Genomic DNA, 25,524 nt, shown 5'->3' on the forward strand with positions numbered 1-25,524 from the left:
CAGTGAGACAGCCATTTCAATGGGAGTGTTACCTCCACGTCCTTTAGCACAACACACTTTGGGTGTGATGTCAGAAGGCAAAGTCACATGTTTGAAGAACAGGGATTGGACCTTTGAAGCAGGCTTGCTTTTTCCCAATCACCTGGAGACTTTTGCATTTAAAACAAGGGGTCTTCTACTCTTTGTTTGATTCCTGTTTGAGAAAACACCAAACAAAGAAATCATTGGATCTCTGTTGGGAGAGTTGAGAGTTGACTTTTCAAAGCCCTCCGTTGGAGATGAAGATTGAGTGTCCAAGACAGAGGCAAACTCTGCTCCTTACACATCCCTAGAGCAGATTCGGATGACCTGCTGCTGGAGCAAGACTTGGATCTCTGCCAGCCACCTTGCTGCAGAGGACCTCACTGTAAGTGAGCACTGTAAGTGTTTCCAGCCTGTCCTGTGGAGTGAGCCTGAGAACAAGGACTAATCATATCTGTGAGTACCTAGATTGGCACTGACAGCAACTTGAGAGTCAAGACAGCCAGAATCCCTGTGTTTTTGTCATTCAACTGCTGCGAGTCGTGATTTGAGCTGTTTGACCCTGTCCAAACCCACATGACCACCCGGAACTGCCTTTGGCACTCGACCCATCTTCAAACCACTGTTCTGCACTCTCCAACCAGTTCCCTGATGCACCACGACAGCTGAGCACATTGTTGCCCTCGTTCGAACTTGAAGCTCATCGTTGCATCTGGCACGTTTGACAGCCTATTTGAACCGCCAGCATCTTCATTGCCCATATTCATCAACAGTCTACCAGATCCTGGAGGATCCTTCCAACTGTGACCTTTGAACACCGCACCAGAGCCGCCTGACTGGAACTGCGCATCCAATCAGCAGCATCTGACTGTCAAACCTGCCCTGGTGGCCCTCCCGATCTGCACTTTGCTGAAGCTGCGTTGAGCCACCCTTTGAACCACCAGCAGCTTTAATGTCGATCTTCATCACTAGTCGACCAGTGCATTCAGTCACTAGCATCTTAACCATCAAATGGACTGTCAAACCGTCTATGCTGGCCCTCATGATCTGCACTTCTCTGACCACCGCCTCGAGCCGTCCTTTGAATCACCAGCATCTTCACTGCTGATAGTCATTGCCAGTTGAAACCGACCCTGATGGCCTCATCAAACCGTGACTCTAGACGGAGCATCAGGCCGCCCATCTCGAACTATGCATCCAGGCACCAGCACATTTGCCATTGAACCGACTACCGAACTGACCCTGGTGGCCTTCATGCTCCACACTTCAGCTCAACACTCGCTCACCTGCTCTTTGTCTGGAACAACATGAGCGACAGATTGAAGCCTGAATTTGAACCGCACGGACAGTACAGAAAAGCCTGGTCTGACACAGTTGAACGGACAAGAAGCACAGAAAGGTTTTGTTGACTGCTCAGCTGCCCCCCTTGGTCCAGTTTTGGGCACTGGAAACTAGTTATGTCACTTAAATCGCTGTTTATGCCAGAACACATATTTTTCACAAACATTGTGGTTATGATTTCATTTCCCCCCTGATTCATTACCAAGAGTGGTGCACCTTGCTATCTTTTGCATATTCTGTGTTCTTTCCTCAAAAGGGGGTTTTGTGTAGTGCTTTTCTATTTAGTTATTTTTCCAGATAGTGTGTTTAATTAAAATATATATTTATAGAATCTTTATTTGGTATTCCCTTTATTTTGGACTGTTATGCTTTGCTGTTTGGGTTGCTTCTGGATCACATTCACCCCCCTCTTGAATGTATAGCCTTCCCTGAGGTATAGCTATTAACTGTGCCTGTTTTACCTTTATTATTGGGATAACTGTTGTTTTGTAGCAGTTTGAAGGTTGAGTGGGCACTTTACCCACTGGCCACCCTTGTACTACTGTGGGTCAGATGTCATTTTGTCACGCATACTGCCCAAACAACATCAAACCATCCATCTTGCACACAAACGTTAAGCCGCAACCACTCCATATTCCCCAAGAGGAACCTCCAGTAGTACCCTAAAAATAAGTGAGTGCCATATGATTTGGTAAAAACAATAAAATGCTCTGGCCCAAAAAGTGTAACTTTTAAAACTGTTGCTGAACTCTCATAAAACACAGACTTTTGTGCACTCCTTAACTTGCATACTTAGCCAGAACAATGAACCAAGGTACACAGTGCCCTGAAAGGTAACATCAAGCAAGAAGAAACCAAGGGGAATTACACAGGCAGAAACCGCTGACAGGCAAAATGCAGGGTATTACACTCACCAAGGGGCCCCCATTCATCGAAGAAAGCAAGAGCAATAATGCACAGGTATTACAGACTATAAAAAGTTGCAACAGCACCAAAGTACAGACCAGCAAATAGATACTGTTACCATGCAGATGACACCAACCCCAAATACATGACGTTACACACCTGGAAGGTGGCTCTGGCATGTAACATAACAGCTAATAAACATGGCATTATACACCACACAGGTGACATTGCGTAAAAAACACACAATGTAAAACGCCCAACTGGTGCCTCTATTGTGGATATAATTCATTGAATTTACCTGGTATTGCACAGGACATTGGTGACACCAAGTATGAACAAATGGGGACACTTATCTAAACAAGAAGAGGTCATATACATGATATTACATGCTAGACGTGCCCTCCCCCAAACAGTTGGAAAACGAGCAACCAAGAGTATTTCATTATGGCGGTGATCACATGACATGCCCAGCAGCTCCATGGGCTAGAAAAAAGAAGGAGAGACAAGTTAGAGGCAGGTTGGTGAGCAAGGAGGAAGTCCTGTCAGAGCTGCCAAGCAACAGAGTGCATGGAGGTGTGGCTCCTGAAGGGAAGAGAGCGGAGAAAGGTCGACGGATGTCTGACACTAAGGCTATGAGCGGCAGCAAGAACAAAACAAAGTACATGCTGGAACAGTGGAAGGAAACAGGGCTGTGTAACTGGCTACAGTCCGAGAGGTTAAAGAAATAGTGCGCTAAAAAATGTTATTGTCCTAAGCGTTCGGGCATGTGGTTTTAATGCAAACTGTGATCGATAAAAACATTTCCTATGCACCTTACCTTAGTTTTCCTCACTTTTACACATGCGAAATCAACGAGCGGGTGCGGCCATCTTGTGCTAATCTTATCCATTGCCTTAAAGCCGCAAGTTGGACTGCCCTTGCGGCACTAAATCATATCACCCTCCCCTGAAGCTGACATCACTAGACGCATATGGCCCATTTCACAACGCGAATGCACGTCTCGTGTCAACGTTCTCTGTGCCCCAGCTAATGACGTGTCTCCATGGAAATGGCAGGACGCCTCTTTGCTCAATAAGTATAAACTGATCGCTCCTCAACAGACATCAGAGTTGCTTTTTTAATCGTTTCACAGTTTTTTTTTGTACAGCCTGTGACTCGTCTCTGCTATGTTCAGCTATCTTCGTTGCTCGGAGCACATGCAAACAGATACTTGTACTAGCATTACTATCGATTTTAATTTTGTCATGTAATGGCAACAATACAGTCCTACCAGTATGAGCCGGAGTATTCTGAGGCGGAATTAGTTGATAGAGAAAGATGTGGAAACGATGGGGCATCGGACGACAGTTGGGAAGGTGAATCACTGGATCCTGAGCCAGAGCCTAGTCGCTTGGAAGACATTTCCACCTGGTGTACCGGCAATTGGTGCGAGGTTATGCCAACCGAGGAGGATAACTGCTGCTGCAGAGAAAACTCTGGATGCTTGGCCTACATATTGGAAGAAGAGACACCGCCGCTATGCGTTTCCGAGCTGCATTACTTCAGCGCAGCCTGCCTCACAAGGTCCGTGTTGAGGATTATGATGGTGCTTATTCACGAACTTCTCACAACAGTTCGCCCTCGCAATCCAAGTAACGAGATAGCGTACTCTAGATTTGATGTCATTTTGACCACTGAGGCCACTATCATTTCTTGTTTTTCTCCTATATTTTTGAAATTTTCATCTATCACTGCCAAATGAATGTAGTCTGGCAATTCAAAAAATCTCTTGTGCTGTGGGGAAATCATAATGGTCATCTTATGTGTCTTTCAATTTCAACTAAGAAACAATATTTCTCTGTGCCCCAAAAGTTATGGATCGCATGGGTATTCACTTTTGTAAAGTGTCTTCACTTTAAAGCCCAAGTAGATTGATCCATGAAGTAACATTTGTACGGGCAACTATGCCATAGGATACAGGATGCATTTTCAACTAAGGTTTGTACACTTATCAGGTTCATTTAAATACAGTATGTATGTTTCTCTTCCACAGGTGGCACAGGCTGGTGGCCCATCGTTCATTTACATGGTGGCTTCATGGGAGGCTTTGATACCGCATTCGACGAGTAATACCCGCCTGTGTCGTTGGAGCCATTCATGCCTAATTCCCAGTGACAGAGGACAGTAAAGGCGATTTTCCCACACTGTGCTGCAACCCGAAGTATACGATGTGTAGTACATTTGTGCCATCAACATCAGCAACAAAATAAAATACAAATGATCTTTTACAAATGGTGGTTTCAATTTTTCAGTGAATCATGGACATGCCCACTTGTCTATGAGTGACATGCTACAATGGTTGATGCCCTTTTACGCTCGCCTCCTCTGCAACAATCCATCCCCCTCCAAGGTGCCAAACCCAGTGTCTCCAGGCTCCCCTCTTGCAGACCCCGCCCCTGCAATCAACATACGTGTGTCTCCCTTCAGCAGCATTCCAGGCCTTGTCTGCATGCCTCTTGCCCATCCATCCCCCCCTCCACTATCAATGGTAGTTCGCACCTTTGGCCCTGCCCTCCCAAGGGGGCTGGCAGGGTGGGAACTGCCACGGTGCCAAACACCATGTACACTTCAAAGGTATCTTCCACACAGGGGCCATTGTACACACAGCCTCCCCAGACCATGTGTCTCCAGGCTCCCCTGAAGCAGACCGCGTCAGAAACATGTCACACATTTACATACACACCCACTTTTCTAATCCTTTATAAACCCCTTGATATTTATCCGCAGAACATCTCTGAGCACTGGAAGTCAACTCTTGATCGTGCTACTTGTGAACATCTCTGAGCACTGGAAGTCAACTCTTGATCGTGCTACTTGTGAACATCTGTGAGCACCGGAAGTCAACTCTTGATCGTGCTACCTGTTCTCCTACTACTAACTCCCCTGCTTGCTGAATCTAATTGTTTGTTAGTTAAGGTAAGGGCAGGTCACCTTTTAAATTCACTATATTCATCTCTTTCTGATCTCAAAATTTCTATCTATTTCGACCGAATGTACCCAGTAGTGTAATGTTCATTCATCTCAATTAATTACTTAACCATTGTCTAATGTTTCAAGTGTTCTGATCTCGATATATAGTAAATTTGATCATTGTCAATTGTAATAGAATCACATCTTTCTCGAGCATGTCTATAAGCATGTTTCCTTTTGATGCATGAAAGTACATTCAACAGATGAGAAACATGTTACGATTAGCGTCATATCAATCAATTCTGTATGTATGTCAATTCTGTATGCATCTAGTATTCGACCACGCTACACATATTTTGCTTCTTTGAACAAAACAAACATGGAATGGAAAACTGATATAATTCTATCAATCTCATGCATTTAGTGCAATTGTTTTGTAATTGTTTATACTTTTTGTATTCAGATCTTATCGACTTTTCAAGAATGCCTGCTTGTATGGTTTTAGGTTGCAGTTCTAGGAGCAATGTGAAAAGTCAGAGCACAATCCTGCATACATTCCCAAAGGATATTCATTTAATAAGAAGATGGGTTCGACATTGTGGTTTTGCGATGGACGAGATTGAAAGTAGAGCCCAGGCTGTCTTTGGATACTTGAGAGCCAATCGATTCCACATCTGCAGCCTGCACTTTAGCCAGGATATGTACGACCAATCGTCAAACACAAAAAAAGGTCGACCCAGAATGTTTCGTAAATTGCTTCCAAAATGCAATTCCAACTCTATTGATGCACACGCTGCCTCAGGTGAGTCCCGGATGATGAATTAGCTGTAGGCGGTGGGCTACTGAACAGGTAACTCCATGAACGGATTGGTGCTTTCGGTGTAAATATGTCTTACTAAAGTTTGCATATTTACCAGATTGGATTACATTTTAACTATAGCACATTTTACTACACATCTGTCCCTAGTTTATGGAGCCTCAAATTAAGTACTTATGACCATGGAAAATAATGCCATAGTGCCCTTCACAAGAAGCATAATGTTTTCGTAATCAGTTGCTTGACATGTCAATTTTTTTTAGGAAAGCATACTGGTGGAAGCACAGACCCTCGAAAGTGATGAAACGACTGACACGTCCAGTATACCAATGGTGAGCCCTACAGACTTGCAGAACTTTATATTCTCAACAGTTGCATTTTACCTACATATCTAATGCAAATCTAATTTTCCCTTTTAGAATTACAGTTGGCTGACTTAGACGGGAAAGCAGAGCTACTACACAAATGTATTGCTGATACAATTGCTAAGATTGCCCCAGAAAAACCATTCACCCCATCAAAAAAAAGAGCAATGGCAAAATGGTTCACCACACTACTAAGCACCATGAAAAAGGGTAACAAAAAGATGAAACTGGAATGGAGGAAAGAATACAACCCAGACAAAAAAATACTGTTCCAGAAACAAATCCACGCATACAAGAAGGAAGTACAAAAGGCGAAGAGAAGGCATTATGATGACAGAATCACCAATGCCACCAAACACAAAAAGAAATGTTCAACATCATTAAAGAAATGAGAAACCCACCAGGCTGCGACAACCCCCTCAGAGAAACTTTGCAACAACCTGGCAGACCACTTCAAGAACAAAATCAACGACATCTGACAAATTATACAAAACAGACCAACCACCACAACATTCAACCAACCGGACCTAACACAGAGCCACAGCACAAACTCCAAAACATTCCTGAAATATCAGCAGAGGCATTCGTCTTGTTGGTAAAACAAAGCAAGAAAGCAGGATCACCCATAGATCCCTGCCCCCCGTGACACCTACAAATCAATCCTCACACAAGGAACGCCATCAGACTATTACAGAAACCTCCTAAATCTCCCACTTGCAACAGGAACGGTATCAAGAGCCTTCAAATCAGCATATATCAAACCACTTTTAAAAAACACAAGTGGCGACATAGAAGACCTCTCCAACTACAGGCCAATTTCAAACATTCCCTACCCAGCAAAACTCCTTCAAACCTACGTATACAAATTAACCCAAGAACACGTAGAAAACACAACCTGCTAGACCAAGCACAAGTCGGTTTCAGACCCACAAGAGGAACAAAAACAGCACTACTATCCATCTGGGACGACCTAAAAACTAACACGGACTCCAACACAACCTCAGCCCTGATTTTTCTCGACCTCTCTGCAGTCTTCGACACAGTTAGCCATGACACCCTAACCAAAAGACTAGAAGATATAGGCATAACGGACATGGCACTACTCTACATTAATTCATTCCTAGCAGACAGAACAGAAACCGTATGGATAAAACCCTTCAAATCCACCCCACGAGTTAATGACTGTGGAGTGCCACAAGGGTCCTCACTTTCACCACAGTACTTCAACATCTACCAGACTCCAGTAATCGGGATCTTAAAAAAATACAACATTACATGCTACAACTACGCAGATGACACTCAAATCATCTACAAAATCGAAGACACTCAAACCGATCACTCAACCCTAATCCAGTGTCTTTTACTGGATGAATGCCAACAACTTGAAAATCAACCCAGGAAAGACAGAAATCATGATTATATCCAAAAACCAGGAGAACAACACCGACATTCCAGGGCCAGCGGAAATGAGAACCGCACCAACACCATCTAAGGTAGTAAAAAATCTGGGAGTCCTGATGGACAACACCCTAACCTTAGAACCACAAATAAATGCAGTCATCAAGAAATGCGTCTTACTCCTTCACATGGCAAGAAGAATCCTACCTTTCCTCTCCTTCACCCACAAAACACTCGCAATAGTCACCCTCATCATGTTAAGAATCGACTATGAAAACAGCCTCTATCGCGGGACACCAGAATACCACCTGAAGAAACTACAACAGATCCAAAATACAGCAGCCAGATTGCTCCTTAAACTATCCAGAAGAGCCCACATCACTCCAGCCCTAAAAACACTGCACTGGCTCCCAGTCAAACATTGCATCACCTTCAAAACAAAGTGCATAACACGCAGGGCAGTCCGCGGACAAAGAGCTGAATCCTACAAAAGAAAATAACAATCTACAAGCCAAAGAGACTCCTCAGATCAAGCAACAAAATCCGTCTGGAACAAAAACCATACCTTAAGAAAAAACTTGGGGGCTCCTCCTTCTCTCACTTAGCCGCAAAAACCTGGAACAACATCCCGAAAGAAATGAGAAACACCAAAGACCACCTACAATTCAGAAAATTACTAAAAACCTGGCTCTTCAACACCACAGATTCAAACTGAAAAACCAAAACAAACGAATGGGAAACACAAAGAATAGGATGACAAAATTTAGGATGAAACTGAAAACACCCAGAACCGCCAAGGGAAACTCTTACTACAACAAGAGAGACGATGCTAAGTCGAATAGGACACAAGCAACACCCATGAGGACAGAAATCAGCATCCTAAGCCAACTCCAGCCAACAACCTCACCCGCCCCATAATTGCTACCAGGTATCATACTTGTATAGAGTTGTGTGATTGTTAGCACTTGCCACACTTGAACTAAGTTGTGGACATTAGCATGGGCATTGACCGTATGGAGTTGTGAATGAAGGCAGTTGCTGCCCCTGGACGTAATTGCAAGCATTGACATGTGCCACGTTTCGAAGGGGCTGGAAGCGATAGCCTGCATAAACAACTGAATAGATGATGAATGCCAACCACCCGCCTCATATGGATGGAGTAAACTTGGCTAGTCAATACTACGCACTGAATGGATTGGGAATGCTCTCTGGGCCAGATTTGAAGGGACGCCCAAATGCCTGCCTGCCAGGCATACAGACAGGTGTCACGTAGGTGGCCGAGGCCGAACTTGGGTAAGGTTATGAATGTGAGTGGATGCCTTGTGTGAAAGGGACAGTGAGTACCGGACGGCCCCGATCAGGACAGAGATGCTCCCGCACCCCACCTGGAGAGAATACAGAAATTCAGCGCCTCACTTCCGGGCAGCTATGCCAATTAACCAATCCACTAACAATTTCACCCCTCTGCATACACCTCTCAAACTCTAACCAAACACAACCACAAGCCTACAACACAACAATCTGCACAAACTTCACTACACTGCAATAAAAAACAAACCACACATAGACTTGCACAACACCACATGACGACTACCGACCGTAAAAAACACCCCAAGCCCAACCAACTGATTCACCGGCCTCAGGCCGCCAACGGCACATCATTGCTCTCTTGCACTTTTCCAGCTTATTCCCACTAACTCACCGCCCCCGCCCACTTTTTTCAGAGTCGCCAGCGCGCCAGGGGACCACTCCGGTGGTGATAGTGCGCGGTACAAATATTCTTTAACATTAACATTAACATTTTACCACTTCATAACAATGCACTGAAAATGAAGGAGCAAGATTCTACATCCATTTATTTTCACGAGTCAACTACAACTTCAAGCGCTTATCAGGTAATTCTATTTCACTTTTCCTTTACGAGAATATATTATCCTTGGAATTTCCATTAATATGAAAACATTTATGTATCCTGTTGGTTGGTTACGCTAGGTGTCATTTATGGGTTTCTCTTTATATGTACCATGTTCTGCATCCCATTGTCTCTGTTCCATTTCGCTGTTTTCATCCATACTAAAACAAGGGCGATGCTGATACTTCAACTACAATTACATCGTCCTTTGAAGCTGGTACAGAGTATGAGGAATGCGTCCTAACAGTTACATTGAATGAAAGAAATTAAATCCTACATAGGATACTATTAGACAGTGACATGCATATAAATGCCCAGTGTTCCAAACTTTTCTCATTTCAGTTCTAACATTACACTTCCTCCATAATGCAGAATACATTGCAAAATATTTGAGGGCAACATTACAATCAGTATGTTTTGCACTGTGATCTCTGATCAAGTACACTTGCCATCAATCAGGTGAAATTCGAAATGTATATTTTGACTAAATGAGGTGCACTGTTTGTGAGGTTATGTGTGTAAGCGATGTGTGTGATGAAAGATTTTAATTTCCAATACGATTGATTTTTTTTTTTTAATGAATATTCTATTCAAGGAATGTACACATGGTGTGGAATTAGAAGAGGAGGCACATGGATCAGAAGTGGTGGATCAGCTTGCTGGTGCGGTCGTTACAGAGAACACCACGGTTTAACAGAGAATCAAGAAAACAAGGGTAACTAGCAAACAATTTCGTTTTCTAGAAGTGTTTTGGGCTGGTGTTTTCTTCATAACATGTTTTTGTATTTAAAGTGCTATCTACTTTATGTGTGCTATACATTGAACATGTTTTTACAACCCATCTCCTAGAGGTCCAGAAGGAAAAGAAGTATAAATACACAGACAACAAATGAAATGAAAGATGTTGCTTGCCAAGCAGATTTCACCATGGAACAACTACTATTTGAGGTGCAGCGTGGTCCATTCAATAAGCAGACTTGTGATGCTTATGCCCAATGGCCTGAAACTGAATGCTGTGTGACCGGCGAAGCCAGCAAAGTGTTCTTGGACCATTGCTACAATGTGAGAACTCTACAAGATGAAACTGAATATAACGAAGATCCATCGGAATTCCTTGCAGACCACTTGACACAATCTACACCCACAAAAAAGGTCCACCCAATAAACAATCGACGTTGATGGTTTCTCCAATTTGTTTGCAAATAACACAAGCTGAACTAACAGAGACTGAAGCTTCTACCCAATTGACCGAGGAACTTGCCAAAGATCTCAACTATAGTTTGTCTATTTTGGCTGTTTTGTCCACCACAGTTGAGTCACAAACCACAATCATGCAGGACGATTGGCTAATAAAGGAGCAGAAATACCTTGTATTCGCTAGCTGCTTGGTAGAGATTATACTAATGCTGAAATGTGTCCATCCAGTGAGGGGGAAATTATGCGGGCAGCCATTGGTGAATGTGACTCGTGTATTACAAGGCACTAACCTGAAAAGCCAAGCCACCTGTGTCCACCTCCATGATACATTTTCATGGTCCGCTCAATCAATGCTGGGCAAAGTTCCTTGCTAAAACACAGTACTACAAATATCAAAGATAATTCTTATTCCCCGCTGTTAGTCAAGCCTGGAAAATTGAACAAAAATCAATTGAAAGCACATTCTCAGGCAAACGGTTCAGGCTAGCTGGCGACGGACAGTGTGACAGCCCTGGATTTTCAGTAAAGTACTGCACATACCACTGTCAAGACAAGGAAACAAAAAAATGTTGAGTTCAGAGATCGTGCAGGTGTCATCCTCTGTGGCGATGGAGATACATGGTTTCATAAAATCCCTGGAACATCTTCAATTGAGGGGAATGCAAATTAACCTCATAGCCAATGACAGACATGTTTCAATAGCCAAGGCCATGCGAGTGCAGTTTCCAAACATTCGTCATCAATTTGAAGTATGGCGCGTTACCAAATCAGTGAGTAAAACAATCACAGCTGCTGGTAAAACAAAAGGGTTCGGAAAATATTTTACAGTGGTCCCAGTCTTTCAGCAACCATCTTTGTTGGAGCTCCAAAACTTGTGATGTGTCTGTAGAAATTCTACTTGAAAAATGGCGCTCATTAATGCACCACTGTTCCAACGTTCACTCATGGAGAGGAAACGAAAATGTTCACCAATGTGCACATGGACCTTTATCGGAGGAGCAGCAACGCAAGAAGAAGTGGTTTCTTCCATCTTCACCTCCACCCAAAGCTCTTGAGAAGATCTTGTTTGATTAAAATTCTTTCAAGAGACCTAGAGGGACTCCAATATGTGCCTACAGTACAGACCCAAAATGTTGCATTTCGGCATAGACGGTATGCAAGCTCAGACATTACTAGCAGTATTAGCGCATAACGAGAACATAGGGAGAGAACAATCGAGAACTGGAGGAAACTTTGGGAAGCTTTGTTACTCAATGGCCTTTGCAAAACAAAGCAAAAAATGGGTGGCCAACCCAATAAACCAGGAAATGGAATTCGATTTTGTGAAAGATCTCACTTTGACTGTGTTGGACATGCATACTCATGGAATAGATCCTGTTTTGTTTCTAGGACACTTACATTGCCACAAAACATTGCAAATGTGCCCTGTCCATCTAAGGCGGATCTCGTTGAACAGTTGACTTCCGGTATAAATGATTTGCAGCAGTGTTCATACATGAACAATGGAATGCTATTTATCTTGAATTTCAAAGCTATTCAAAGTATAAAGAAGTATTTAATTACGCACATTTAGTCCGGTTTATGATTCATTCATTTATATCTCGAACAATAACATTCATGTCTGTGTTTGCTTGGTGTCTGTAAAGCTCGACATAGGTGGCCATAGTGTAACTCTGTGTTTTCCCCCCTCCCACTTTCGCCCCGCTCTCGTGGGTCCTTGACTGATCAGGGCATGGGAGGGTCAGATGTATATCAGCATTGAAAGGAACAGCAGGATTTGAGCTGGTGGGCTCAGGCCTGGCAGGGTGTAGGGTGTTAGTGCACAGGAAGTTCAGTGGAGAAGAATTGGCACTTGGAATTATGACTTGTCAGTGTCTCACGTTATCCGCAGAGCATATTCCTCTGCGAGAACAGGGCACGCATAGAGCTGGCGAGTACATGGGGTGGGCTGGCTGAGCTAGGCGCTGTGGATGGGAGAGTTGCATTTGTACCAAGAGAGATGGATTTTCGGGCCTAGTAGAAAGATGTCATTGGACCTATTTGAAAATGGTTTCATCGTTATCTGTTTTACTTACCCTAACTGTAACTGTTTTCCTAAACTGTTTTCAAAAACTATTGATGGCTAAAAAAGTATTCACGATAGCGTGGCATTGGTGGATGCCAGCAAACAATTTGTTTATTTTTCAAACATATTTCAAATGCCATGTTGGAAGGCCGGCAGGCTAATCGCTCCCATGGAGTGAAGGTCACTTTGTTTGATGTAGCTTGTCTGTAGTTCACACCGACGCATCTTGTACAGTATGTTTTTGATTTGTGGCTTTCCTTCACAAAAACTAAACTTACCATACACGCTCCTTAGAAGGTTCAATTGTTGTTCGACCTTGGAAGAAAGGGAGGATTCACTATGGATTGAATGACGGAAGTTGTGTAATACCCGAAAAAATGATAAAGCTCAGTGTTTTTAAACTTGACATTGGAACATTTATTTTCATTCTATGAAAACCGTTGTTCTGATGGGACACCCTGGGTTACGCGGAGAGAATAGAAATACTAAATATCATGTAAGTTTGACTAAATCCGGGTTTGTAGACGACTGAGTAAAGGTTTCATTTTCTGACCAGTATTGCTTGCTTACATTGCGATGGGTTGATGGTTGGGGCATATTGTGACGACACGCAAACACAACCAGTATGCAGGCTAGTGATATCTAAACCACTTCGTCCTATGGCATATGAGTGTGTGCTATCAACGTTGCATATTGGGTAGCAGGCGCCCCTCTCTAAAAAGAACATAGCATGATAAACTGTTGCGTTTTTTTGACACTTTGAGTGATCGCAGCCATCGCCTTTAGCTCAATGTACCTTTCACAGATGGGAAATATTCATTTACATATTTTTCTTTATCCCGGGCACATAGGCAGTCCTGCACGGAAATGCTATGGCAATTCACTTCTCAACTAGAGTACCTACAGCAACCCCATACACGTGTTTCAGTCTTGTTGTGCCTCATCAGTTAGGTGGAGCTCTGCCTCTCTGAGCACAGTGAGCATGGAGTCCACGTCTGGGTTCCCCCAGGTTCCACCAACCCCAAGTTTGTTGCTAATATTCTGTTATAATGCCGTCTATGCGTTCACATTTTTTCGTCAGTTTCTGCATCCCATTGGGAGCTAAACATACCTCTCAATCACATCGTAGACTCAAACTTTTCCCGATGTTTTCTTTGTTTTTATATTGTTTGTGGTTTGTGTTGGTTATTTTGTTTCCCCTGGCGCAGAATTGAAGGGTAAATGGATCAATTTGAATACAGAACGGCCACTGAAATATATTTTTATTCTGTTTTCTAAACAGATACATTCTTCCTTTCTGTGAATGCCATAGTTTCCAGATGCCGAGTGTTGGTTTCTTCAACCAGCAGTGGCACATACGCCTAAATGGATGAATGTCTATTACGCTGATGTGGGACGATCAACCAGGTCCGATATGCCCTTTGGCGGTACCAGCTACAAGGAGCAACCTGTCATCGTTTACGATGGTCTAGCCGGAAGCTGATGCCGAAGCCTTGCGAATCGAGGTGTGTCGAATGTGCATCTTCTCCCGAAAGGAACACTGTGTGCCTCATGATAAAGTTTTGATGCTGTAACCCAAGGTCATTAAAAAATTGGTATTAAATGGAAATCTGTGGATGTTCTCGGAGCGTTGCTTGTGAAATAAAAGAACATCATAAATTGCAGAGTATTGATGTTTCCTTTAAAAATAGTGTTTTCTATTCCGATTTGGGATGCGCTGTGCTGTGAGAGGATGTGATTGTTGAATTTCCGGGTTCTGCGTCAACTGACATTAACACATAGGTGATGACTGGGTGCATTTGGCTACGCTGACCACTAACGTCATGAAAGTAGGTGGAGAACATCGCTAGGAATAGTGATGTCAGCTTCAGGAGCGGGTAATATGATTTAGTGCCATGAGGGCAGTCGAATTTAGGGTGATGCGGCAACAAATAACATTAGCACAAGATGGCCGTGCCCTGCTTGTTGATATTGCATGTGTAAAAGTGAGGAAAACTAAAGTAAGGTGCATAGGAAATGTTTTTACAATCGATCACAGTTTGCATAAAACCACATGCCCGAACGCTTGGGACAATGCAATTTCTTAGCACACTATTGCTTTAAGCAACAGAGCTACACTCCGCAGAGTCAGTATGACAACATGGGAGACTTGTGAAAAATGCTATACAGGAGATGACAGTGTAACAGTGCACACAGACACATCCCTGTGCCACATGATTCTTCATTACATAGCACAGAAATATACACACATGAGCATGAACACACACACAGACACACATATAACCCAACAACACAATCAAAAAAGTTAAGCTCACCAACCCAAAAAGGACAATATTTACATCAGTTCAAAAGAAGCACAACCACATCATCACCGCACAGGGGTAATAATGACACGTATCAAACAGGCATGTCAGGTGCAGAGTGGAAAAACGTGTGCCCATATTATGAAATATCCACCATGCTAACCATAATTCCAAACACTGAACACCAACATAAAATGAATAATAGTACAATAAAATAGGTAACTGATGGGACAATCCGTGCTGCCAGCGAAAGTGTTCCGAGAACTGGGCTGTGAGGGACCTAGGTTTGACCAAGTTAGTATTTGTTTTACTTGTGTAAAGAAGACAGAATTTGGACCAATTAGTGGAGAAAAACATTGCCACAGCCAGTCAAGTTAATACATCAACAAAATTTTGCTTTATCAAAATCAAACCTATTACAGTTGGAAAATGTATACTTGTAAGTTAAATGTCACGTGCCCTGAAAGGCAATGTAACACGCTAAGATCATAGGGGACGAACACTGACAAGCTCAACTCAGAAGGGGTGCCAGGCCTGGAAGAGTTTGCCACCTCTAAAAACATGCTATGATTGTGGTAGAGCCACGTACAGCCAAGACACTGTAAATTGTTACTGATTAGTCATCAGCCCTACATTGCATTCAAGGCAGACACCAGTCGTGGTACAATTATTTAACAAGGTTTCCTAATTAGTATTGTGTGGGTGTAATCCGTTTTCATTATTTTCAATGCTACTGAATGTTGCTGACAATGAAAATAATGTTCACCCTTCACCAGCCCAATGTTACACCCCCCACATGTAATCTCGCGGTGAAGACAGGAAAGGGATGGGCCAAGAATACCTGAGTGGTGGGCAAGAGACAACAGCGTGAGGTGCAGTTTTTGCAGAGTGCACTCTAATCACGCCCTGATGGACTTTGATATGCACCGACTTTTTCAATTTACACTATCCTTCCTCATGCGGAATCACGCTGAAATTAAAGAAACATATTTCAGAAATGCCTTTATTTATCTTCAGAGCGAGCCTTTGCAAGGAAGGGCAATGGAAAACACATGATTGAAATAAGGTTCTTTTTTTAGGCACTCAGAACATTATCTCAGGTCCGTGGCAGAGGATGTAAGCCTCTCATATTGTTGCAAGCATGTTTTCATTTGTTTTGGCTATCAGGTTGCACTTAAGCCAAAACTATGGTATTACTTGTGGGTGTTGTTTGACTATTTACACACCCATTGACTGCCTATGGCCATGCTAATTCCTGTGGCTATTCCCACCCACTACCAGCCCTTACTCTGCCACAAAAACACATCCTTCTAAGATCTCTTTGAGCTAGCTTTTTCAAGCAGTAACATCAAACCGTGGCACGCCCGTTATTTCTAAGCAGTGTTCTGAAAGTTAAAGGCTTAATTGCAGGTGTAAATATGTATTTGGTGCAATACACAAGTGTACCTTCAGCCACTTGATTATACGCAGTATTATACGCAGTACTCTTGAAGGACTCACTGAGGTCCTGTTAAAAACAAGCATTGGCTAAGCCAACAGTTCCAGTGTGTGTATACAAAGTGCCTGGCAAATGGCTACCCCATACCAACCAAAAAGCAAAATCTTTTGGCTTTGCTATGCTTTTCTTTGTTTTTTGACGCGACTGCATTGCCATTAGACAAATATGTCTTATGGCTATGGGCAAGTCCTTCACAACATTTTAAAAATGACTACAGTCTCATGGGGAATTCCATCTCCTGAAGGAGACTAAAATTAATTATTGAAGTGATGTTTAACACTTGTTTAAAATGCTGGCCCTTTCCATATATCTAGTTTTCCTTTCATTTCCATGCGTTTGCAAATGTACAAATAGTAAATTTGCAATTCAAACATTATTTAAAGCTTGGTGGTACCTCCCAGAGTGCGGCAGGCATTATTCGTTTTTTTAAAGAAACTCCCTCGGTGCTGTTAGACATACTATTTGTTCAGTGTCAAACAGCACCATAGAGAAATATGAAAAAAGTCCAGTAGGGGATCCCCCCAGGCCCAATGAAGGGAGGGAATCCCCCCAAATTCATTTTGGAAATGTCAATTCAAATGCATTATAAATGTTGGCTATTGGGTAGAACAATACTTGTTCTGTTTCTCTGTGCACGAGCACAGTTCAAAGTAAATGCTAATCAGCACATGAACAATTAATTTGAGGCTCATGAAAGGAATGAAGATCCCCGTCCCAGGCCTGCAGGCATCTTTTTCAGAAGCCTTGCTCCCCCCGCAGAAGCCAGGCACCTGAGGCTGCAGTATGCATGGGATGGCAGCACCTACAAGGCTATATGCCTGGCAAATAGTGACTTACCTTCAATATTATTGTGTTACTGGGGAAGTGAGGCTACAGTTGTCCTATCTGCAGAACTCATCTATGCTATACATTTGGTGACCAGTCCAGACCAGTCATATGAAGGCATCATTAGTACATTCAAGGATACACTTAATATAGGATGGCAGCAACTGCTAATGTGGGCTTATGCCTTAGCCTATGGTAACTATACCAGGTGTATGATGGCATTGTGTCGACATTTGGGGGTGCACTTCACATTTGACCTATTAGAGCGTGGTGTATTCATGTGCTATTTATTGCAAAGTTGCTATAAAATGAATAGGTTTACTTTTCAAATCTAGAGGAGGGCTTTGCATCCTTTGGGTCTACAGATGTTTTGGACTACCCGTCGGCCCCACCCAGCACAGTCAGTGGTGGCGGGTCTTGGAAGTTGTAGTCCAAATCTTCTGGAGCGCCACAAGTTGCAGAACCCTGCTCCAGAGTAACAGAATGTGCTTTAGTGTACTTGCTGCAATGTGGATTCCCATAGAGAGCGCGTTACCTCCACGGTTCTGTTTTCTGCAGCTAAGTGAAGTGCGGTCTGCCCATCTTGATCACTGACGTCCACGCTCACTTTTCTTCGTAGCAAGTACCGAGTGGTTTGTAGACACCCAGCCAGAACCGCCAAGTGCAGGAGTGTTTTACCAGTACTGCCTTCTTCTTCTAGTGAAGCTCCAACCGATACAAGCAGATCCAGTACATCTGTGTGGCCATTGATGGAGGCCCACTGCAGTGCAGTCAAGGTCTTACTGTCTTTAATAGTAATTGAGGCTTTGTACTGAAGCAGTATGTTGACAGAAGATGTATGCCCATTGGCTGCGGCTATTAGCAGTGCTGACTCTCCAGATGAGGTGAGCATGTCCGACGAGGCGCCATTTTGTAAGAGATAATCCACTGTTTCTGTGTGCCCGCTCAGGGCTGCTCTGTGGAGTGGGGTGTAGTTACAGACATCTCTCAAGTTTACCGAGGCCCCTTTTTGAAGTAGGAATTTCACCAAAGGTAGATTGCCACAGCTGGCCGCACTGTGAAGAGGAGACCATCCTCTGCTGTCCCTGTCAATGATTCGTGAGAAAAAAACAAACAAGAGGCTCATTATATTGGACATGATGGCAATGGAAACACAGATATGATATCCCTGTGTACTACCGATCGATAACAGCTGAACTCGATACATGGCAGACCATACAGGTAATTGGAGTGTCTTAAAGTCTTGTCCCTTTGTAATATGTGCACACATGAGTCTGGTTTATGTGACATCTTCACAAAAGCGTTTATCCTTTTGTCGTGGGTAATTTGAGAACAATTTACATTTGCCTGTTACTTAAAATACTATTGGGTGCCAAGGTAACTGAAACAATGGTGTAAAGGAGCTCCACAAGGACCAAAGCTTTATCGGATAAATTCAGCAAAATCTCAAAAGCCCAGGAAGCAAGATCTCCCATTTATATTCCCTATAAAAATGGTTCTTTTACAAAATCTTCAACAATGCACAGAGCTTGATAACAGGTCTTAAAAGATTTGGAAACTTTTTTAAGGTGCAGACCCCATGAATTGTGAGTACGTCTCTGGGCCATTTAGCAGTTTAAACAACTTAAAATGACATAACATTACATAACATAACATTACATAACGTAAGATAACAATCATAGTTTTAGAAGACTTGAGTTTGGACTATCATTGATTGTGGTTCTTAAGAATTACAGAAGAACCCTCGTGTAAAACCATCCAATCACAGCCACCAAGGTCTCTGTGTGCCAGCCTTATTTTTAGTTTGGGATGTTAGGTGGAGCTTGTGCCACCTATATTCCGAATCTATTGCATTAGAGTACAAATAGGGAGAAATGGCATATAAGGAGAGACAGGGGCGTAGCCAGGATTGTCTAGCAAATGGGGCCTGAAGCTAATGTAGTTGGGCCCACTGCACTGACAAAAATTTCTGTAAATGCCCACACAGCGCTGTAAAGTGGGCATTCACAGATTTTGGGTGGGCCTTGCCCCTCGGGCCCTACCCTGCCTACGACTCTGAGAAGAGACACAAAGTTTGCAGGTGTTGTTTTGTTATTTGCCCACCCTTTGACTGTCATGGCCATGCTAATCCCTATGACCCATTCCCACCCAGTTCCTGTCCCTCCCCGCCCAAAACACCTCTTCATGGGAACTCGTTGAGCTAGCTTTAATGAAGCCTTACCATTAAACTTTTCCAACAAAGTACCTGCCAGTGTTTTTTCAAAGCACTCTTCTGAGAGGTAATGACTTAATTGGAGCTATGAATACGCTACTGGTGTAATAAAAATGTCTTAACCAGGTCTGCCTTCAGCCACTCGATTTATCAGCACTATGTATGTCCTGCATTGAATTCCTGTTAAAACAAGTATTAACAAGTATTGGCAAAGCCAACAGTTTTGACTTGTGTATAAGTAGTAGGCACTTTCCAGGTACTGCTATTTGATGTCCAGATGCTCGCACCATTTTGCGCGCAATACCATCAATGGCTTTATAATACCACTATGACAGTGCATGACAAGTGCCTTTCCCATGCCTACAGAAAAGCTCAAACTGTTGGCATTGCCAATGATCGGTTCTCCTGCTAGTAATCTGTGATAATTTACTATAGAAGTGGCATTCTCATTTCACTTGTTCTCATTGAGGAAGCTTCAAAGACAATGTTCTAGTGTTTTGTCACCAGGTAAGATATATTTTATTTGCGATCAGTGCTTTGAAATTGCACTGCCGTTTACAGCTTATAACACTGTAGCATGATCCAGTTACACTAGCCACGAGTGTTATTAGATTGAATAATTTGATATACATGGGTTATACCATTCTTCATTAGTCAAGAGGTACACTTTGGTATGTTGTGAAGGATGTTACAGAGGCTCAGAGATTTTAGCAGGCACCTTTGGTACCAAAAGCTTGAAAACTACACGTAAGTTTCTCTGCGTATCAGTGTTGTAGGTGAAACCACTATTACAGCAATAGTGAAAAATTGCTTCAGTTCAGTTAAACCCCTTTTGAACATTTTTAAGTTAAGAAAAATGACCCTAAAAAAATAGGAATCATGAAGTCAATCACTTCCATAGATTGCAGTGGGTATAAAATATGACTTCCACCTGTGGAGCCTTAGTAGTATTCTTAAAAATGCTGGTGCTATTTTTTCACATCACTCTTTGTGGCCATATTGCGGCTTTTTCAACTAAAACTGCTACTTCATCCCACATTTTTCTCCAAGACTTGAAAATGGGACGCCAAGATAATTTCACCTGTCCCCTTACCCAAATCTTGACTTAAATGTCTTGGTCACGGAAGTCATTTACTCACAAAAAAGTAAGACTGGAATTCATTAATCTCTCAATAAATTAGAATTACTTCCCCAATGTATTTTTAGTTTAGTAGATTTTTTATTAAGTTTTTTAAGATAAAAAGTCAAAGAATACACACCATTAGATCATAGTTTGACAAGATATACTTTGAATGCCATATGAAATAAACATTCATAATGCACCTTATTCAATAAGCATGAAGAGCGAAAAAACATGAAATACCAGGTTATGATTGAGAAAGAGATCTACTAACCAATGCGTTAATACAGTGTTAAGCCTGCAATCTTTTATGATCTAAATCTATTAAACTATGGGATGGACAGACAAACATGGGGGTTAGACAAAACCAATATGACCGAACACGACACACAAGGAAGAAGTGAAGGAATGAATGGTACGATCCATATAACACCGCAAGGCCGGTGCAGGCTTTTCAAGGGAAAAGGAGATCATCTATTATACATAATAATTTGAAAACCATTTATGAGGCATGAGATGTCATATTATAAAAGGTAAGTAATTAGTAAAGAACATCTGTTTAGCATCATATTTAAAAGTTAGGTTGAGACGGGTGGCCATGCAGTGTTCAAGTCTGTGAATGTGACAAATATTGTTCCACCAACCTTTAACAGTTAAACTGTGCAATGATTTCCAATTGGCTGTAATTAGTTTAATCGCAATGGCTATGAAGAGGTCAAATAAAAGAAGAGAAGAGTCATTAATAACCTTACCACAGGCAATGGGCCTCATTACAAATCGCCTGGTATGGAAACAACGGTGGCGGTAAACCCGCCGCCACTGTTGTTTCCATGCCGGGCTATCACAACTCCTGCAGGCGGGAGGTGATGTTCCCGCCAGGTCTGACCTGGCGGGTTTAACACCGCCCACCTGCAGGCGGAGAAGGAAACACCGGCAGCATTACGAGATGCTGCCGGTGTTTCCATGATCCCCATTCCCATTGAGTCCCGTAGGCCCAATAATTCCCAACACAATATTTGTAAACAATAAAGGGAGATGCATATTAAAGATCTTTTCTAATATGCTCCAAACATTCTGCCAAACACTGTATTCATAAGGACATTGATAGAACATATGAAAATAGGACCCACAGTAATTTCCACACGACCAGCAACCACCATTGGAGCCATATGGATTCTTCAGAAGTTTGATTGGAGTTATAATGGCACTGTACATGAAAAAGAATACATTTGGAGTAATATTTGCTGCAGGAGATATGCATTGGATTTTAGACCATCATTTGCGCCAGATAGTGTTTTCAAAGTTAGTGCCAGTTTCATTCTCCCATTGGGATTCAACATGCCATCTGAGATCCGACGGTCTAACTACCCCAAGAATCTTATAAAAATGTGTGGCTTTTACATCAGAAGCTCTGGCCAAAGTCAATATCCTAACAGGATCCGCGATTAATATGTTGTTGGTAAAGTGATCAAATGTATCCAGGCAAGCATTAACCAATTTATTATAGAAAGTATATACTCCTACGTCCCGTCCCCTTTCCTCCATACATGTGGGACATCTCTCCGTCATGTGGGACGGGACCGGAGCACTTTGTAAAAAGCATCCAAATATTTTTCAAAAATGTGTTCCTCCTCTCTTTCCTGCACGTGGCCCGGCACGCGGCCGTAACCCCGCCCACCTTGGCTCCGCCCCGCGCATCGCCCATCAGTCCTTTTCTCCGCTCGATCGGGGCCGGACGCACTTGCATCCTCGGAAGGTTTTCTTCCCTTTTTTCCTCTCTGGCTCTCGCTGGATTTCGTTTACTAGTCTGTCTATGTCTTTCAAATTAGACTTTCCAGATTGTTCATCGTGTCACCGTCGCTTCGCGAGGGCGGATGGATCCCCATCCTCTTTGTTTCGAGTGTTTGGGTCCGGAACACCGTTGGGACTCCTGTTTTTACTGTGACTCCCTTTCGGTCCGGGCACTTCAACGTCGGATGGAGCGGTGGGAGGTGGTGTTCTGGCGAACTCCTCCTTCGCATTTTCAGGCATTCATCGACGAGAAGAAAAAACGCCCGGTAAGTTCTTTACTTTTCAGAGCACCCCGACCGGGGGATATCTTCCCGGGTTCCTCTCGGTCCGGGTGGGGCGTTGATTGCTCTGTTAGCGGGGTTCGCCCTGAGGTGCCTGTTGGGCCTAATAATTCTACCGTAGTTTTCTCCGAGGGTCTCCGTAAGGGGCCTGTGAACACTGGAGTACGCTCCGAGGCCCCTCCTGTGGGGGCTGTTTGTAGACCCAGTTCTACTGAGTCGTGGGGTACCGGAGCTCGCTCTGAGGCCTCTCTGTCAGCTTCCTTCAAAAACAAAACCGGGGTGCGCCCCGAGGCCTTGGCTGGGGTTGTTGTTACCGAACGGAGGTTTGAGGCCCGCGCAGAAAAGGCTGTTACCGGGCCTGGGTCTGAGGTCCCTCATACAGAGGCTAAAGCTACTAACAGTTCTGAGAGGCCGGTCAAGGCTTTGTCGGTGAAAGCGCACCGTTCCCACTCTTGTGATGACACCAGATCTGTTGAGGGGGCAAAGAAGCAATATTCTTCTTTTACCGGCAGTGCCGAGGTCCTTCCTTTGAAGGCTCAGTTGGCGGTTGGTATGTCACAAAAACATTCCAGGCCTCATAGTACCGGCTCGGCCGAGGTTCCTTATGTAAAGGCTAAGATTAAGAACCCTGATCCATCGACAGGGACCCCTGCCTCACTTCCTCACGTGCCGCAGCTCCCCTCAGATGAGGACAAAATGGCGCCTGTTCCCGCCACGACCATTTTAGGTGCTACCCCTACAACTACGCCATCGGCTTCTGGTGTAGGGCTCGGTCTCTTGGGTGAACCTAAGGTCCCTTGTGCGCATCCTTACCGGCCGGTTTATGACTGGAACGCCCGGATGCCTCTTCCGCACAATTTTTCGTTGCCCGCGGGGGAGGCTCCTTTGATTTATGTGGATACGTCGGCGGAGGGGCCGGTGTGGCACCCTTCCCCGTTACGTCCCTGGATTTGCCCACCTCATGAGAGGCCTCCTCAGGTCCCAAAACAATCTCCTGAGGATGCCTTTTTTGGTAAATTTCAAGCGCTTATGCACACAGACCCCATGAGGGAATATTTCAAAGGACTTTTCAAGGAGATATGTCCACCGGTGCCTCCGGCTCCACCTGTTCCTCTGGTGGTTCCGCCGGCGCCTCCCTTGTCCCTTGGTGACCCCCCCTGCTCTCCCGCCTTTGCCTCCATTGTCCCCAGTGGACAAGGCAGTGCCTGACACGGCTCAGCAGGATCCTGACCTGTCAGATGACCCTCAAGACGATCAGGACAACAAGGACTTTCCCCGCTCTATCAGAGCCTTTCATGACCGGGTACTGGACATGATGAGTTTCTTAGATGTTCCGGTGCCCGAGGCACCCGCTCCGCAGGAGTGTGTGCTTTCTGGAGTGTTCACCCTGTCTCCCTCGGAGCGTACCGGCCTGTTCCTGCAGAAGGACGTTCTGGCCGAGGTCCGAAGAGTCTGGGAAAAGCCACACTTGGGACTTTTTGTCAATAAAAAGATTGACGCGAGGCACAGGCTGCATTCTTCGGAAGAGGTGGCCCTGTCGTCTTGTCCGCCTCCCTCCTCCACAGTGGTGGCTGCGGCCACTTTGCAGTCCAGGCCTGCAGCATCCTCTTCCACGACGGCTACTCAGGTTCTGGGAAAGGAGGACAAGCTCCTCGACTCCCTCGGGAGGAAAATCTTCGCCAACTCAGCCTTGCAGCTCAGGCAAGCCAACGACAAATTGATATTGGCGGGAGCTAACATGCGGATGTGGAAAGGTCTGTCGGAGTTTGAGGAGCACATCCCGGTCGAGAAGCTGGAAGACTTCAAAGGAGGCCTTTCCGATGCCAGGGTCTTGGCCCAGGATCTCCTGGAGGCTGCGGTTCATCACATAGACACCTCGGCTCGGGCCTGATGCTTGGGGTTGATACCTCACGGCAGGCGTGGCTGCATGCCACTAAATTGTTGAAGGAAGTGCAAGACAAGGTGTTGGACCTTCCATTCGATGGTAAGGAGCTTTTTCATTCTTCTACTGATGTGGAGCGCACCAAAACCAAGGATAGCACTCAGACGGCTAAATCATTGACTGTTCTGGTTAAAGCGCCTTTCAAATCCCAGAGACCGTTGTTGCAAAGTCGACCTTCCTCTGGTTTTAGGGGCTTCCTCGACCGCAAATCTCGCAGAGTGGATACTCCTGCAGGGAATAACCGCCGTAGACAACAGCGTAATAACTCAAGAGCAATAAAAGAGTCATATAAACATCATATACAGTAAATTTTGCAACACATTGTGAAAAAGAGCCAACTCAGAGAGCGGTATCTTTGCGATTATGCAAAGTGCACCATAACGGGGAGGGTAGAACATATGGGGTAGACACAAAAGGAAGGGTAAGAAGAAGTCAAAACTTGACATTAATTTAATATAGTTAAGAGGAATATATACAGTAGAAGGAGTCTGCGTGACGGGATGAAACGCAGAAAGAAATAAGCATGTCAAGTTTACAAAGAAGGGAAGTAGAAAGAATAATAGGAGTGTGTGTGTGAAGCT

At 43.9% G+C, this 25,524-nt stretch overlaps 1 protein-coding gene across 1 annotated transcript in view; it reads right to left on the reverse strand.

Moving 5' to 3' along the window:
• The window catches only part of LOC138491743 (ankyrin repeat domain-containing protein 65-like), a 247,081-nt gene that overhangs the window by 74,907 nt on the left and 146,650 nt on the right, over nt 1-25,524 (reverse strand). The window contains exon 2 of the mRNA XM_069618438.1: nt 18,133-18,682. Coding sequence (XP_069474539.1) covers nt 18,133-18,682 — 550 coding nt within the window. The remainder of the gene's footprint in view (nt 1-18,132; nt 18,683-25,524) is intronic.

Source organism: Ambystoma mexicanum, chromosome 10 (assembly GCF_040938575.1).
Source record: "Ambystoma mexicanum isolate Mex_15411 chromosome 10, UKY_AmexF1_1, whole genome shotgun sequence".
Lineage (NCBI taxonomy): Eukaryota > Metazoa > Chordata > Amphibia > Caudata > Ambystomatidae > Ambystoma > Ambystoma mexicanum.